The sequence below is a fragment of the Stegostoma tigrinum genome, chromosome 5, assembly GCF_030684315.1.
Source record: "Stegostoma tigrinum isolate sSteTig4 chromosome 5, sSteTig4.hap1, whole genome shotgun sequence".
Lineage (NCBI taxonomy): Eukaryota > Metazoa > Chordata > Chondrichthyes > Orectolobiformes > Stegostomatidae > Stegostoma > Stegostoma tigrinum.
Genome location: NC_081358.1, coordinates 52,978,904 through 52,997,207, shown reverse-complemented (window position 1 = coordinate 52,997,207; position 18,304 = coordinate 52,978,904). Strand labels below are relative to the sequence as shown.

At 44.2% G+C, this 18,304-nt stretch overlaps 1 protein-coding gene across 6 annotated transcripts in view; it reads right to left on the bottom strand.

The window, feature by feature from the left end:
• LOC125451551 (E3 ubiquitin-protein ligase RNF19A) overlaps positions 1–18,304 on the bottom strand; it is a 266,550-nt gene that overhangs the window by 204,356 nt on the left and 43,890 nt on the right. For all 6 annotated transcript variants that reach the window (XM_048528760.2, XM_048528762.2, XM_048528759.2 and 3 more), the window contains one exon: positions 13,401–13,488. In XM_048528760.2, the coding sequence (XP_048384717.1) occupies positions 13,401–13,488 (88 nt within the window). The remainder of the gene's footprint in view (positions 1–13,400; positions 13,489–18,304) is intronic.

The window sequence follows — 18,304 nt, the reverse complement described above, 5'->3', positions numbered from 1 at the left end:
GCATGTGGAACATGAGAAAGACCTTTGAGAAGGTTCCCTCACGCATTCTACGGTTCACATCTTTGAGGTCCCTGTGAACCACAAGTCCTTGAAAACCTGGTTCAACTCCATGAACATTTCTGAGGAAGGAGATTTCAATCCATATAATGGAGCTGCCCAGGTCAGAAGTGTTGGTTGCCGGCTTGAGACCCAGAGCAGCCTGTGCATTTCAAAAACAAAACGCTCTTGAAAATCAGAAACACTAGGAATATGGTCAAAATTCCAGGAATAGGATTTGTGCTGCTGCTTTCAAATGTCTTCCAAATCACCTAATCAGATGAATATCCAGGCCAATATTTTGACTTAGGCCTAACCGGTGATTTACAAAGGTATATGATAATTTCTTTGTTTTTGTACTTAATGTCTGCTTAATTCCAAGGATCTGTGTGCATTCCTAACAGCTTTATCAACTTGTCCTGTGTCTTTAAAGATTTGCTTATGCAAACCCCAGGTCTTTCTGTTCCTGCATCCACTGTTAAACGATCCTCACTGCACAAGGAATCTTACAACTTTTTTCCTTTAAACTGACATGTTTTCTATTTGCGTCTAATCTAATTAAAGTATAATTTGTAAAAAAAAAACAAGAATCCCCTTGGAATTCATTCTTTTCTTAAGACGAAAACATTCCCTCAAGGCTTAGTCACATTCCCATGCACTATGGCCTGCAATTATTTATTTATCTACTGCCTCTGCACTAAAGGTCATGCTCTCATTTCTCTAGTACTTAAAATAAGTCCCCCACCTTTTCTGAATTGTAATGAAGTGACCCAGTCACAATCTTGCCTTTGAATCTAGCTTCCCCAACCCAGTCACTGAGTCAGTTTGAAGCTCAAGTTTGTAGTTTTGGTAACACCGACTGAGTTTCTCTTTCTCAGATATTACTTACTTTAACGTCCATTTCCTTCATCCACCTCAGACTTCATCTCAGCTTTTCATCACTAGTCTTTGAAAATTTCAGTACAGTCAGAACTCAATAGCCCATATCTTAATTAATACCAAATAGTGCTTATCCAGAACCCTCGTGCCCATTGACCTACATCAGTTTCCATTCAAAAATTCTTCCATTTTAATACTGAGCCCAGTTTCTGTTATGGCCTCATCCTTGTCTATTTCTGCACTCTCCTCCAAACTCTACACCTTCCAAGGGTTAAACATTTGATCCATTTCAACTTCATGCATAAGCACAGTTTCTTTTCCCATCCGACCCCTAAGCAATGCAGACGATGCCTTCATAAATAACAAGGTGTGAAGCTGGATGAATACAGCAGGCCAAGCAGCATCTTAGGAACACAAAAGCTGATGTTTCAGGCCTAGAGCCTTCATCATCACCTTTTCTGATGAAGGGGCTAGGGCCAAAACATCAGCTTTTGTGCTTCTAAGATGCTGCTTGGCCTGCTGTGTTCATCCAGCTCTACACTTTGTTATTTCGTATTCTGCAGCATCTGCAGTTCACATAATCTCTCTCCCAGACTATGCCTTCAGTTCTCTAGAGCTTAGCCATATAGTTAATCATCTCCTCTCTAAACCTCTGCACTGACTCTGTTCCTTTCACTCCCTCTTTTTGGCCAATATTGATATTCACTGTTTGGCCTGGCATTGCTCTTTGTTTGCATTTCTGCTAAGGGACTTTTAGGAGTTCCTGGACATCAAACCATGCAGATGCAAGTTTTGTTACCTCCTTACGTGAAAAGTGCATTTTTTTGAAATGATCTTAATTGAGTCAAGAACAGGTTGAATCCCATCTCCCCTTTCATCAGGTGAAAATTGAACAGTTCATCGATAACCTGTAGCTTTGAACTGACATATGCTTTCAATAAATGTGCTGTATGCCCTTGGTACTTGATGGTAACAGAATGAGTAGTGGTGGTGGTAGGTTGGTGGAGGGAGAAGACAGAGAGACAGAGGCTATTCTGGTTCAACATGTAAATGGACAAAATATTTCAAAGAGAAACTTGATTATAAAGAGATAACAAGATGTACAGTTGGGTAAACACAGCAGGCCAGGCAGCATCAGAGGAGCAGAAAAGCTGACTTTTTGGATCTGGACCCCTATTCAGTAATGGGGGAGGGGAAGGGGACTCCGAAATAAAGAGAGAGGTGGGGGAGGCGATGATGGAAGGTGGATAGAGAAGCAAATAAGTGGAGAGAAGACGGACAGGTTAAGGAGGCGGGGATGGAGCCAGCAAAGTTGAATGGAGGTAGGGAGTTGGGATGGGGGCAGGTGGGTTGGAGGGAAGACGGACAGGTCAAGGAGGTGGGGATGAGGCTAGTAGGTAGGAAGTGAGGGTGGTGGTTGGTCAGTGAGGTGGGAGAAGAGACAGACATGTCAAGGAGGTGGGGATGAACTGGGCTGGAGAAATTGTGAAGCTTGTGAAGACCACATTAAGGCCATTAGGCTGCAGGGTTTCCAAGTTGGTCATCAAAACCTTATCTTCACCATGGACGTTCAGACCCTATACACTTGCATTCCCCAAGCAGATGACCTAAAAGCCTTCTGTTTCTTTCTCTCCCACAAGTCTGACCAGTCCCCCTCCACTGATACCCTTATCCTTAACAACTTCTCCTTCAACTCCTCCCACTTCCTATAGACAAAAAGGGGGTGGCCATGGGTACCTGCATGGACCCAAGCTATGCTTGCCTCTTTGTAGGATACGTGGAAGGGTCCCTCTTCCGCAGCTACACTAGCCCCAGCCCCCACCTCTTCATCTGTTACATTGATGACTGTACGGGCGCCACCTCATGCTCCCATGAAGTGGACGAACTGTTCGAGCTCTTCACCAATACCTTCTACCCCAACCTTAAGTTCACCGGGACCATCTCTAACACCTGTCCCACCTTCCTTGAGCTCTGTTTCCACCTCTGACCAACCCCCATCCCAACTCCCTACCTACACTCACCTTTGCTGGCTCCATCCCCACCTCCTTGACCTGTCCGTCTTCTCTCCACCTATCTGCTCCTCTATCAACCTTCCATCATCACCTCCCCCTCTCTCTATTTATTTCAGAGTCGCCTTCCCCTCCCCTATTTTTGAAGAAGGGTCCAGACCTGAAAGCTCAGCCTTCCTGCTCCTCTGATGCTGCCTGGCCTGCTGTGTTCATCCAGCTCTACACCTTGTCATCTCAAATTCTCCAGCATCGGTAGTTCCCACTATCCTTAATTATAAAGGGTGTGATGAATGGTAAGAGCAGGGTAGGCAGCACAATTAGGCAAAATGGATGTCTTTCAGAGGGTTAGCACAGGTGCAGCAGACTGAAAAAGAAACATGGGACTGTTTAATTATAAATGTAACCACTTAAAAGTATGCGGAGGGGTGAAAAGGAAGTTTACTCAGACTGAAGTCATAAATATGTACTTTTACTTTACTTGATCAACAGCAGAAATCACCTCTTTTTCCCCATCCCAATCAAGAGAGTGCATAAAAAAAATCTTAATCAAAACTCCAGGGTTTCTCTTATATTACTGTAAGTATGTTCACAAGTACACATCTTAAAATAGATAAATATTTTTATTAACTTGCAGGAATTAGAAAATCTAAAAAGAGGTACCACAGCATTAAATGTGAAAAAATTAAGAACCAAAAGAACTGCATATGCTGTAAATCAGGAACAAAAACAAAGTTGCTGGAAAAGCTCAGCAGGTCTGGCAGCATCTATGAAGGAGAAAACAGAGTTAACGTTTTGGGTCTGGTGGCCCTTCCTCAGAACTTGTGAAATGTGAAAAATTATCTAAGCAAAAATAACGCATTCTCTTTTTTGCCACTTCCAATAACAATCCCAGTTCTGTCTTTTTTCACTGCTTTGTGTGAGCTGCTTTCTTTTAATACTGGTGCTGGCCACCCAGTAAGAAAATGACCTTTAATGTGTGGAATTTAGAGAACAGTACAGTACTCTTATGGATTTAATTGGTACAGTTTTGATTCTCTCGCTGCAAAAGCATAATTAATTAGGGACCAAGAGAAGGCAGAGATAAAGATCACAAAGGCTGTAATCTCTGTACAGATGTTACTCGGCTTTATAGACATTCTTGAACCAATACCTTGAGCAGGGTGAGGGGTGGGGAGGAGATGAGTGGAAGGGTGGCAGATAATGACATATCTTTAACACTTCAACTAGAGTGCAATGTAGGCTATGAGATTAATGCACTCTGTGCCAATCATGTCTTCATGCTTTAGAATCACTGAACATCTGAGGCAGGTTGTATACTTTTCCTAGATAATGGGAACTGCAGATGCTGGAGAATTCCAAGATAATAAAATGTGAGGCTGGATGAACACAGCAGGCCAAGCAGCATCTCAGGAGCACAAAAGCTGATGTTTCGGGCCTAGACCCTTCATCAGAGAGGGGGATGGGGAGAGGGAACTGGAATAAATAGGGAGAGAGAGGGAGGCGGACCGAAGATGGAGAGTAAAGAAGATAGGTGGAGAGAGTATAGGTGGGGAGGTAGGGAGGGGATAGGTCAGTCCAGGGAAGACGGACAGGTCAAGGAGGTGGGATGAGGTTAGTAGGTAGATGGGGGTGCGGCTTGGGGTGGGAGGAAGGGATGGGTGAGAGGAAGAACAGGTTAGGGAGGCAGAGACAGGTTGGACTGGTTTTGGGATGCAGTGGGTGGGGGGGGGGGGGAAGAACTGGGCTGGTTGTGTGGTGCAGTGGGGGGAGGGGATGAACTGGGCTGGTTTAGGGATGCAGTAGGGGAAGGGGAGATTTTGAAACTGGTGAAGTCCACATTGATACCATTAGGCTGCAGGGTTCCCAGGCGGAATATGAGTTGCTGTTCCTGCAACCTTCGGGTGGCATCATTGTGGCAGTGCAGGAGGCCCATGATGGACATGTCATCTAGAGAATGGGAGGGGGAGTGGAAATGGTTTGCGACTGGGAGGTGCAGTTGTTTGTTGCGAACTGAGCGGAGGTGTTCTGCAAAGCGGTCTCCAAGCCTCCGCTTGGTTTCCCCAATGTAGAGGAAGCCACACCGGGTACAATGGATACAGTATACCACATTGGCAGATGTGCAGGTGAACCTCTGCTTAATGTGGAATGTCATCTTGGGGCCTGGGATAGGGGTGAGGGAGGTGGTGTGGGGGCCACCTCCTACCGCCCCCTCGATCATGAACCCACACCCGAGCACCAAACCATCATCTCCAACACCATTCACGACCCCATCACCTCAGGGGACCTCCCACCCACAGCCTCCAACCTCATTGTTCCCCAACCCCGCATGGCCCATTTCTATCTCCTTCCCAAAATCCACAAACCTGCCTGCCCTGGTCGACCCATCGTCTCAGCCTGCTCCTGCCCCACCGAACTCATCTCCACCTATCTAGACTCCATTTTCTCCCCTTTGGTCCAGGAACTCCCCACCTACGTCCGTGACACCACCCACACCCTCCACCTCCTCCAGGACTTCCAATTCCCTGGCCCCCAACACCTCATATTCACCATGGACGTCCAGTCCCTATACACCTGCATTCAGCATGCAGATGGCCTCAAGGCCGTCCGCTTCTTCCTGTCCCGCAGGCCCGACCAGTCCCCCTCCACCGACACTCTCATCCGCCTAGCTGAACTCGTTCTCACCCTCAACAACTTCTCTTTTGACTCCTCCCACTTCCTACAGACTAAGGGGGTGGCCATGGGCACCCGCATGGGCCCCAGCTATGCCTGCCTCTTTGTAGGTTACGTGGAACAGTCCCTCTTCCGCACCTACACAGGCCCCAAACCCCACCTCTTCCTCCGGTACATTGATGACTGTATTGGCGCCGCCTCTTGCTCCCCAGAGGAGCTCGAACAGTTCATCCACTTCACCAACACCTTCCACCCCAACCTTCAGTTGACCTGGGCCATCTCCAGCACATCCCTCACCTTCCTGGACCTCTCAGTCTCCATCTCAGGCAACCAGCTTGTAACTGATGTCCATTTCAAGCCCACCGACTCCCACAGCTACCTAGAATACACCTCCTCCCACCCACCCTCCTGCAAAAATTCCATCCCCTATTCCCAATTCCTCCGCTGCATCTGCTCCGACAATAAGACATTCCACTCCCGCACATCCCAGATGTCCAAGTTCTTTAAGGACCGCAACTTTCCCCCCAGTGATCGAGAACGCCCTTGACCGCGTCTCCCGTATTTCCCGCAACACATCCCTCACACCCCGCCCCCGCCACAACCGCCCCAAGAGGATCCCCCTCGTTCTCACACACCACCCTACCAACCTCCGGATACAACACATCATCCTCCGACACTTCCGCCATTTACAATCCGACCCCACCACCCAAGACATTTTTCCATCCCCACCCCTGTCTGCTTTCCGGAGAGACCACTCTCTCCGTGACTCCCTTGTTCGCTCCACACTGCCCTCCAACCCCACCACACCCGGCACCTTCCCCTGCAACCGCAGGAAATGCTACACTTGCCCCCACACCTCCTCCCTCACCCCTATCCCAGGCCCCAAGATGACATTCCACATTAAGCAGAGGTTCACCTGCACATCTGCCAATGTGGTATACTGCATCCACTGTACCCGGTGTGGCTACCTCTACATTGGGGAAACCAAGCGGAGGCTTGGAGACCGCTTTGCAGAACACCTCCGCTCAGTTCGCAACAAACAACTGCACCTCCCAGTTGCAAACTATTTCCACTACCCCTCCCATTCTCTAGATGACATGTCCATCATGGGCCTCCTGCACTGCCACAACGATGCCACCCGAAGGTTGCAGGAACAGCAACTCATATTCCGCCTGGGAACCCTGCAGCCTAATGGTATCAATGCGGACTTCACCAGTTTCAAAATCTCCCCTTCCCCTACCTGTATCCCTAAACCAGCCCAGTTCATCCCCTCCCCCCACTGCACCACACAACCAGCCCAGCTCTTTCCCCCCACCCACTGCATCCCAAAACCAGTCCAACCTGTCTCTGCCTCCCTAACCGGTTCTTCCTCTCACCCATCCCTTCCTCCCACCCCAAGCCGCACCCCCATCTACCTACTAACCTCATCCCACCTCCTTGACCTGTCCGTCTTCCCTGGACTGACCTATCCCCTCCCTACCTCCCCACCTATACTCTCTCCACCTATCTTCTTTACTCTCCATCTTCGGTCCGCCTCCCTCTCTCTCCCTATTTATTCCAGTTCCCTCTCCCCATCCCCCTCTCTGAAGAAGGGTCTAGGCCCGAAACGTCAGCTTTTGTGCTCCTGAGATGCTGCTTGGCCTGCTGTGTTCATCCAGCCTCACATTTTATTATCTTTGTATACTTTTCCTTTCTAATTGGTTAAGATATGATACATTAGCTGTCAGTTTTTTGTAAGCTACCTTAAAATTACTTTTAAAACTCCACAGCCGATTCAGGGTTCACAGAGCTCCCAAATTCAAAATCTTCCAAGCCTCAGATGGGTGTTGCTACACTCCAGGAGTCACGATGTGAAATTGCGGCCGAGTGGTCAAAACTACTTTATAAGACTGAGAACGGGTCATAGAGCCATACAGCTGTACAGCACGGAAAGACGATTCTATGGTCCTTCTCATCCATGCCTACCAGATATCCTAAATTAATCTAGTCCCGTTTGACAATTTTTTAAAATTTAAGATCACTCCTCAGCTTCTGACACTCCAAAGAAAATAGCTCCAGTCTATTCAGCCTCTCCATGTAGCTCAAACCCTCCAACCCTGGCACCATCCTCGTAAATCTTTTCTCAATCCTTTCAAGCTTCACAATATCATTCCTATATCAGGGAGACCAGAATTGAACAAGTATTCCAAAAGTGGCCTCACCAATGTCTTGTACAATTGCAACATTACCTTCCAACCCCTATACTCATTGCACTGGCCAATAAAGATAAGCATACCCAACACCTTCACTATCCTGTCTACCTATGATTTTACTTTCAAGGAACTATGAACCTGCACTCCAAACTCTCGGTTCAGCAACACTCCCCAGGACCTTACCATTAAGTGTGTAAATTCTGCTCTGATTTGCCTTTCCAAAAAACAGCACCTCACATTTATCTAAATTATACTCCATCTGCCGCTCCTCAGCCCATTGGGCCATCTGACCAAGTTCCCATTGTATTCTGAGGTAACCTTTTTTTTTTACTGTCAACTACACCTTCAATTTTGGTGTCATCTGCAAACTTACTACCCACACGTTCTACGTTCACATAGATGACTAGTTCTCCCTGTATTCCACATGATCTAACCTTGCTAACCAGTCTACCATGCAGATCCTCATCAAATTCCTTAAATTCTCTGAAGATTGTCCTGTCTGCTCCCCATTCAATGAAGTACATTTTAAAAGAAAACTCACCTTGCAGGTTGTACTCTGCAGTTGACCATTAGGTCCCACCTGGACCTGGCTTTTCTCAGGGTAGTAGCCTCCATCTGCGTCAGAGAAGGTGACTCAAGCACCCATAAGGGGTGCAATTTGCATACACAAAATGGCACAAACATACCTTTTGGAATTTTCCAAAAGGTATGACTGAACAAACCAAACATGGAGGATGGTGCACTTGCAGCTTGTAATAAGCACAAGCTTCCTGTCCACCATATTGTGGAGGCTATTTAATGACCAGAAAACCATGGTGCAAAGCAATCTAATTTCAACACCATTTACTAGTTTTCCACCACTAGACTTTTTCTCCACACCCTCATCGTGTTCTAATTAGAAATTTTATTTATGCTTTCTTGGGATGTGGGTCTTGCTGAAAAGGCCAACATCATCTGACCATCCCTCACTGCCCTTGAAATGCGTGGCTTGCTGGACCCACTTCACAGTGCAGTTAAGAGTCAACTATGGGCCCTCCTTTACTTGCCAGAAATGTAAATGATTTGGATGAGAATATAAAACACATGGTTGGTATGTTTGTGGGCAACACCAAAATTGGTTGCATAGAAAACCTTCTTAGCTGTATGCTAAGATCAGAAAGGGATATTGATTAAAATCGATCAATGGCCTGAAAAATGGCAGATGGAGTTTAATTTGGATAAATGCAAATTATTACATTTTGCCACAACAAACTGGGGCAGGACTTATACAATTAATGGTAGAGCATTGGGTAGTCCTGGTCACCCAGTTATAGGAAGGATATTTGTAAGATGGAGAGGGCTCAGAAGAGATTTACCAGTGTATTGCCTGGTATGGGAGGATGAGTTATATGAAAAAAAGGCTGGATACGCTGGGACTTTCTCACCCCACCACCCCACCCCCACCCCACACTAAGGGTAGAAGGTTGTGAGGTTACCTTATAGAGTTTTATAAAACCATGAGAGGTGTTGATAGGGTTAATGGTAGATGTTTTTTCGATAGGATAGTGATTTCAAAACTAGTGGACATATTTTTAAGATGAGAGGAATAAGATTTAAAAAAAAACATGAGAGGCAATTTTTTTTAAAAAACAGATGGTGGTTTGTGTGTGGAATGAACTTCCTGAAGATGTGTTGGATGTGGGGGCAGTTACAATGTTTAAGGGACATTTAAATAAGTACATGAATAGGAAATGTTTGGAGAGTTATGGGCCAAGAGCAGGAAGGTACGACTAGTTATTTTGGGATTATGTTCAGCGTGAGACTAGTTAGACTGATGGTCTGTTTCTGTGTTGTACAACTCTGATTCTATATTGCAGAGTCTGGCATCATGTATCGACCAAAACAGGCAAGAACAGCAGACTGCCTTTCCTAAGTGATATTAGACAAAATGCTTCTGAATACAAATATTTCTCCAAACAATGCATCCTGTGATTCATACTGATGAATCTGAATTTGTTTAAGGGGGGCACAAACTCAATATATACAATGCATACATATATCCTATGAATAGATTTCAATCCATTGGTGATAGATCATCTTTGGTTCCACGCTTATGTATCCAATCGCTGCCACAGCATCGCAAGTTATGGCCACTTTCTCTACCTTGCATTATACCATTCAAGGCTAAAGCATCTATTCTTGGCTGTCTTCAACATCTTTGCACAAAATGCACAAGAAAACCCCTGAGTGGATATATGAGGGGAAAGTGGGGTTTTAAAAAAAAAAATTGCACCAACTCAGAAAGCGTTCTCGTGAGGTTGAAGGAGGTTGCAAGCTTCATTTCCTGTTCTATATCAGTCTAGAAGAATGCAGATCTAAGGCAGCTGTCATTGCATATTCGTTTCAGTCAGAAGGTTATGGCATTAAGTCCCATTCCAGAAGCCTGAGCAGAAAAAGACCTAGGGTGATACTCCAACATGGGCAGATTAATTGCAAATCTTACATCACGTTTCCTAATTAAATAAGTGTTTTTTTTAAAAAAACACATTTTAAAAATATTTATGACTAAACCTACCTCTCAGGTGGAGGTAAAAGACACTGGCACTGTTTCAGTGAAGGCTGGAGGTTTTCTATGCTTTTCTCACCTCCAAAACTAATCCCCTCAATCAACACCTACATAGATGTTTTTGTTATTCCAAACCTCTGGAGCAATTAAGATTTGAACACAGGCCTTCCTCCCCAGAGGTAGGGATGATGTCGTTGCACCACAAAAGCCCCACCTAATACCCATGTACATTATGTTAACATCACATTGTTGTTTGAGATTTTCTAGAAGAGTGACATCAAAATGCTACCCAATTGGCCACAAAACACTTGAGACATCTGGAATTTGTGAAAACATTGTCTTAAAATCCAAAACTTTCCTTAACACTTGAAGTATGTGTGCTTTTAAATTCATTTAATTTAAATGAACTTTCATGCATAAAGAATGTAGATTAAGGTCCTGAACCTAATCTCAACTAATATATATATATAAATTTGTATTCAACTTGAGATAGCTACTCAAAGATTATTCCACAAATGACAAACCAATGCCATCTAGAGGTGACAATTAAAGCATCGTTTGCAGTAGGAGATTTCACATTATTTTCTTAAAAGATTATGTAAATTAAATGCTAAAAGGCATTTAATAAAATATGCATTCATTATTAAAGTTATTAAATATTATCCTACTATGCTCATTCGTTACTTGCCTCTTCCCTAGCATTGTTGGATTTGGATGTTCCTCTAATCCAGAAGTAAAAAAAGCTCAAAATAACAGTGGAAAAATCAAACAAAATCATACATAGTAAAACAGGAGCAGAATCTTTCAGTCTTGCTGTTGAGTTTGGAGTTGAGATGGGCATTTACATAGGTAGCAGGGGTGGGGGTGAAGTAAGTGTCTTACCTGAATCCCACTGCCCTCCCACCTCAATCACAGAAAAGGCTAGAAGAGAAGGACTTTGGTAGATCTTCCGGATCCTTGGCCGATTGAAGTTTTTAAACAGCCAATCAAGGAACACTTAATGGCCTCATGTCATCATCACCAGGATTAATCGAGGTGTAAGAAGCATCACAGTATGGAGCTGGAGGAACACAGCAGGTCAGGCAACAGAGGAACAGGAAAGTTGACATTTCCAGTCAGGACCCTTCTTCAGAACTGGTGAGGGGGAAGGGAGCTGGGAAATATATAGGAGGATGAGGGGGCAGAGCTGGGGAATGTTGATATATGGATGTAGGTAGGGTCTGGTGGGTATTGGTCAGTGTGATGTGTGGGAGAGAAGATGGACAGGTAGTGTCAGGTCAAGGAGGCAGGAGGGAGAATGGGTGGAGTGGCAATAGGTGCCTGTAGGTAGGGGGTGGTGGGGATTAGTTGGTGGGAAGGATAGGGTGGAAAGGTGGGGAAGATGTACAATGGGGACAAGAGGGAGGTTTGGACATGGGAGGACGTGGGTTGAGGGGTGGATTAGATTTTGAAACCGGTGAATTGTGTGTTCAGGCCATTGGGCTGTTGGTTCCCAAGGTGGAATATATGAGGCATTCCTCCAGTTTGCAGGTGGTGTCATTGTGGCACTAGACCATTTTAACATACCCCCCTTCCCCAATCCCTTGATGACATGTCCATCTTGGACCTCCTCTAGTGCCACAATGACATGACACGCAAGCTGGAGGCGCAATATTTCATATTCTGCTTCGGGAGCCTACAGCCCAATGCCCTGAACGTAGTATTCACCAGTTTTAAAATCTCCACACACCCGACCTCATCCCACATCTAAAACTTCCCTCTCATCACTGCCGCCTTGACATGACACAACCTGTCCATCGTCTTCCTCACCTATCCACCCCACCCATCCCCACTGACCAATTCCCAACACTCCCCACCTGCATCCACAGATCACTATCCCACCTACCCTTATCCAGCTCAACCCCTCCTCTCTCTAATTTATTTCAGACCTCCCTTCCCCCTCTCCAGTCTGAAGAAGGCTCCTGACCTGAAATGTCAGCTTTCTTGCTCCTCTGATGCTGCCTGGCTTGTTGCGTTGTCTTTGACTCCAGCATCCACAATTCTTACTACCTCCCTTAATCCAGCTGTAGACAGGTTTTCATCAGTCAATACACATTACTGTTCAACAAGTGCAGGCTGTTTGCCTTGCTGGGTTGTTGGGGAAATAGGGATCCCTTGGTCAAAGGTAGTCCTTGCCTCATCAAGGGAGGGAGACATGTCCCACGAGAACCATACCAAGTTCATTTTCGAACCTCTGCCTCTCAGAATTTTGATATAAAACCATCTTAATTTCAGGTTGCAACTCAGATGGATTCTGAACATCACCTCACACATACAATTCAGTAACTGACCTGAGATGTCACCTTTTGTATATCCCTATGGCTCTGCCTGATTGACTTGATAAACATTTTTCACACCATCTAACACTCTTGGTCCCCTGCAGAGACTTCTTATTCAACACTCCACTCACACCAGTCGTATGATCTTTTGTTCTCTGACTACAAACTCTGTTTGCATGCCCTGCTCTCTCACTGCACCTGAAGGGGCTGCGCTCTGAAAGTTTGAGCAATTCCAAATAAACATATTGGACCGTAACCTGGTATGATGTGACTGTGACATACACGGTCAGTAGGCCTTCCCAAAAACAGACAGAGCAGATCTCTCACCAGTCCTCCAGAGGAGTCGTCTGACCCTGAATACCTCAACAAGATTTCACCCAAGGTCTTTAGGGAACTCCTGATTTTGCAACTTTGCAAGTTAAATAGCGCTAATAATGAAAGAGAAACAATCAAGGTATTAAAAATAAATTCACAGGAAGGCAGCATACAGGAGAAACATTAGAGGGGATAAACAAAATGGTTGGATTCACAGACTCAGCAAAGGCTTCATTTTCTATAAAATACTACCCCCAAATTATTACAGTAAACTTTCTATTGGCATGGTTCTGTTGTGACTGGTGAGCGTAGTTCACTTTAATCAACTGCAGAAAAACAAGCGTCTTCATTACCTTCTGAGGATGATAATCACTACGACCAGGAAACATAGGAACAGAATATCAGAAATAAACAACTACTTTTATGCTTCACTTACGTTTTCCTAATCATTATTTTGCACTTCTCATCCTGCCGGCTCCAGAGACTCGCATATGGCAGTTCAAATGCATTCAGCCTTTTCAGTACTGTCCCAAGAAACAGACAACATAAACACATCAGAAGTATGCTTGACAATTTCCATTTCATTCTAAAGTGTTCAATTTGCCTTAAATGAAAGTTTTAACAATGTGGTTATGTGAAAAGGTCTGTGCTATGGAACTTATTCAACAGTGTTTCCAAAGAGCCAATACAAGCACAAGGCTAAATGCTGCCTTCTTTGCTGTAAGGTTCTCAGCCTTCTTTTAAAAAAAGGCACATGGACAGGTTTTGTAGACTATACACACAAACTGTGTCAAGAGTTTAGAAAGTGACCAGGTACACAGTTAAGACAACAAAATGTGAGGCTGGATGAACACAGCAGGCCAAGCAGCATCTCAGGAGCACAAAAGCTGACGTTTCGGGCCTAGACCCTTCATCAGAGGGCTCTGATGAAGGGCCTAGGCCCGAAACGTCAGCTTTTGTGCTCCTGAGATGCTGCTTGGCCTGCTGTGTTCATCCAGCCTCACATTTTGTTGTCTTGGATTCTCCAGCATCTGCAGTTCCCATTATCTCAGGTACACAGTTAAGCTACTTCATTTTATGAAGGTACCATTTGTGTCAGAGATCTACAACTCAGCGCTGAGTTACTTACAATATTGGATTACAGATCAACAGCTCAGCTCTATTTAATTCTATTCTCTAGTTACAGGTGATCACTTACCAATAGATTGTATTTCCTCTAGACAATAGAGCACTTCCTATCAATATTTGCCCATTTCAAAGAAAGAGATTTATAGCCATTTCTAATGATTTCAACTTCTACACAAAGTCTGCTCAAGACCAATACCTACAGTTAACCTGACTTTGTGCTAGCAGACAGTAAAGGCTGTTGCCTCAACATTATTATTATTCTACCTTCATTTTGTAAAATGTATGTTGTTTATATCCATACGTGACTCTAATATAAATCGGGTTTCTACTCCTATCACAGTATTGATACAGTATTTTCAAAGTCAATTATGTTCTCAGTGACTGTAACACAGGCAAACTATCAGTCCTCATCCCATCTCAATCTGCCTGCAAACTATTATTGTTAACCATGACATTTTCCACCATTGCATCTCTATTGTCATCTACCTGACTGAGACTGTATTTACTCAGTTCTTATGTATTGCATCATAGCCAGAGAATCACTAATGTCCCCTCTTCTAATCACTAATGCCTGCTCTTAAACCATTGCCTCTGGTGAGCCCTACATTTCTTTTCCTCCTCCCCTCCTCCCATTTCTCAGCTACATGCTGCCCCTCAGCAAAATTATCCAAAAGCACAACAGGGCTCTACCTCAGCCATCGCTCTCAGCCACTCCACTGTTGCCAAAATTAGAAGACAGTTTTCAGGGGATCCAAAACCAGAAAAGCTGAAGAACTTCCCAAAATTAAAATATTGGGAAAACTGAAGACATTGCTTTCCATCATCACCACAAACTCCACTCAAGTACTGATACTGTCTAAGGCTCAACCTAGGTGTGATATTTGGTCCTGGAGGTGAGTTTTTAAAACCAGACATTTGTGCAGCCATTAAAACAACTTTTCCCCAACATCTTAACATTCCTTCAGCTGAAACTCTGGCGCTTAAGTATCATAGAATCATACAGCTCAAACAGACCCTTCAGACCAACTAGTCCATGCTGACCAAGTTTCCAAACTAAACTTGCCACACCCCACCCCCCCCGCCCCCGTCCCTGCATTTGGCCCATATCCCTCCAAACATTTCTCATGAACTTATCTAAATATCTTTTAAACATTGTAACTGTACCCAGATCCGTCACTTTCTCCTGCAAGTTCCTTCTATACATAAATCACTGTTTTAAAAAGCTGTCCCATGTCTTTTTTAAAATCTCTCTCCACGCACCTTAAAAATATGGCCCCGAGACTCAAAAATCCCCCACCAGAGGGAAAAGGCACCTGCCATTCACCTCATCTATACCTCCTATGATTTCATAAGCTTCTATATAAAAGATCATCACTCAATCTTCTATGCTCCAGTGAAAAAAGTTCCAGCCTATCCAGACTTTCCCTATAACTCAAATTTTCCATTCAAGCAACATCCTGAAACCACTTCTGAACCTTCTGCAGCGTAACAATATCCTTCCGATAACAGGGTGACCAGAACTGGACTCAGTATTCCAGAAGAGGCCTTACTAATGCCCTTTACAATCTCGTCTTTGTTTCCCCCTAGATCTGACTTTCCTGATGCATTTTTAGTGTCTCTCACATTCTCCCGTAATTCCCAAATTGAGATCTTGCAAAGCTAGCTCACACCAAAGCTCATTTCCCTCACTAATTGACTTACAAAGGAACCTGGTTATGCAAGGCCCCATCATTAACATTCTTACTCTTGCTCTTAAATTTGTCCAAAGCTTCACCACTTGGTACCTCTAATCTCTTTCAACACCACAACACTCATGTTTGCATTGTTGTAATTACTGGAACTTGAGCATCATAGATTTTAATTGAACCACCATTGGCAGCCATGCCTTCAGTTGAAGGACCAAGCTTGCTAAACTTAAACTCCCTAGATCTCCTTTAAAACACTCTATTAATTACTGTTAGTTTCTTTACTCAGAGTAGTAAGGGAATGGAACGCTTTGTGTGCAACGATTGTAGATTCGCCAACTTTAGGTACATTTAAGTCGTCATTGGATGAGCATATGGGCGTACATGGAATAGTGTAGTTTAGATGGGCTTCAGATCGGTATGACAGGTCGGCACAACATCGAGGGCCGAAGGGCCTGTACTATGCTGTAATGTTCTGTGTTCTATGTACTGCTTTCACAAAGCTTCTAGTCATCAAAACTTCCTGTAAGGCTCTATGCCACATTGTTGATAACACCTTATAATATTTTATAGCTACCTTTAACATAGGAACAACATGTAATTGTGTCTTTATTAGATGGATATTATTAGCAAGGCCAGCATTGACCAGTCATGCCTTTTTGCCCTAAGTATGTGCTGCTGAGCCACCTCCTTGAAGCACTGCAGTTTGTGTAGTTGGTGCACGCATTGTGCTGTTTAGGGAGTCATTCCAGCATTCAGAACTAATGACAGTGAAATAATTTTTAGAGTTGTCGGGGTGGGGTGGGGGGTTGAAATTTGACTAAAACTGGATTTTCTGAAGATTGGCAACTGTGATGCTGAATGAGCCAGAGATGGATCATTCACTTGGGACTTCTGGCTGACAATGATTGCAAATGTTTTAGCTTTTAATTTAGCACTATGCGGAGTGCTCCATTATTGTGAATGGAGTCCCCCTTCAGTTAGTTGTGGTAGAACAGCAGACATTTCATCCAATCCATTGGTTAGGGATCCATTAGCCTTTTCTATAGCATGCCTACAATCCTTTTCTGTAGCTGCTTTTGTAGCTCATTCTTAGGTATGCTTGACACTGCTCATGACACACTGTCTTAATCTCCTTACTGAGCCAGTGTTGGTTCCTGAACTAGATTGTAATCATTGCCCAAGGGAATACCAAACTATAAGATTACAAATTATGGTGGTATTAAGATGCTCCTGCTGACCCACGGCACCCAACTGGTGCCCAGGTTTCTGTTCTGAATCTATCTCCTTTGGCATGGTAGTAGTGCCACACAATTTGGTGTGAAAACAGGCCATTCTATCCACAAGGACAATGCTGTGATCACTCCTATCAATACTATCATGCAAAGCTGGAACTATGACAGATAAATTGATGAGGAGGAGGTTAAGCAAAGTTTCTCCTCATGGATTCTCTCACCACTGCGGCAGGTTTATGGCTCTAAAGAGTCGAGCAACTTATTCAACCAATCTAGGTGCGCAATCTAGGTGAACGACATTATGTACTCTGAAAGGGGGTGAGCACTTCAATGTGCCCCTGCCACTATCAGTACTGCTGTGGTGTTCTGATTCATCCTTCAAGGGCAGTTGGTAATCAATAGAAGGAGTCCTCACCCATCTTTGACCTGATGCCATAAGACTTTGTGAATATGAAATCAATGTTGAAAAACCCCCACGGCTAGTCCCTGCTGACTATAAACCACTGCGCCAGTGCTACCAGTGAGTCCATCCTGCTGTTGGGATAGGACATTCCCAGGTGATTGAGAAGGCCAGGGTGTCTGACTGTTCAGTATCTGTGAATCTGATGCTTGGCTAATCTTTGGGATAGGTCTCCGGATTTTGGCAAAGGTGGCAGATGTTAGTAAGGTGGCATTTGCATATTCTACGGGGTTGGGTGTGTATAGTGATATGATTAAAAATTATATCTTCAAACCAGACCATTAAGGGCTAATTGGTCATGACAATGAGTATTTGGAGACAAGTGGAATATTACTGGCCTAGTGCAAAAACAACTTCAATTTGGCTGTGGGGTAACTGCACAACCTTGATTGCCTATGCAAACCGTTCTTTTCTCTAATTGACAGACGGCCACTTGGATGGTGTTTTCAAGTTATGTCTGTACATTGGAATATCTGAAAATGTACAAAAGTACTAAGATACTGCACGTAACCAGATTATTATTAATACCAGGGACTCTGTCACACTTCACCTCAGACCGGAATTTGCAACTTGAAGAAGACAGTGCAACGTATTGTCACCTCAAAGCATCTTACCACTGAATATAATCAAATCATTGCCACATAATATTATATATAGCTGCCAATAAACATATTAATTTGACTCACTTAACGCATAGAGTTTTTGTTACATCCCTCAGAATTCATTATCAAACCATAACAGTGTGTCTTATCGAAGTGTCTAGTGATTACATCAAAACTAGGGCCTCCATGCAATTTTATTCTTATTAATCTGTATCACTTAAGCCCTTACA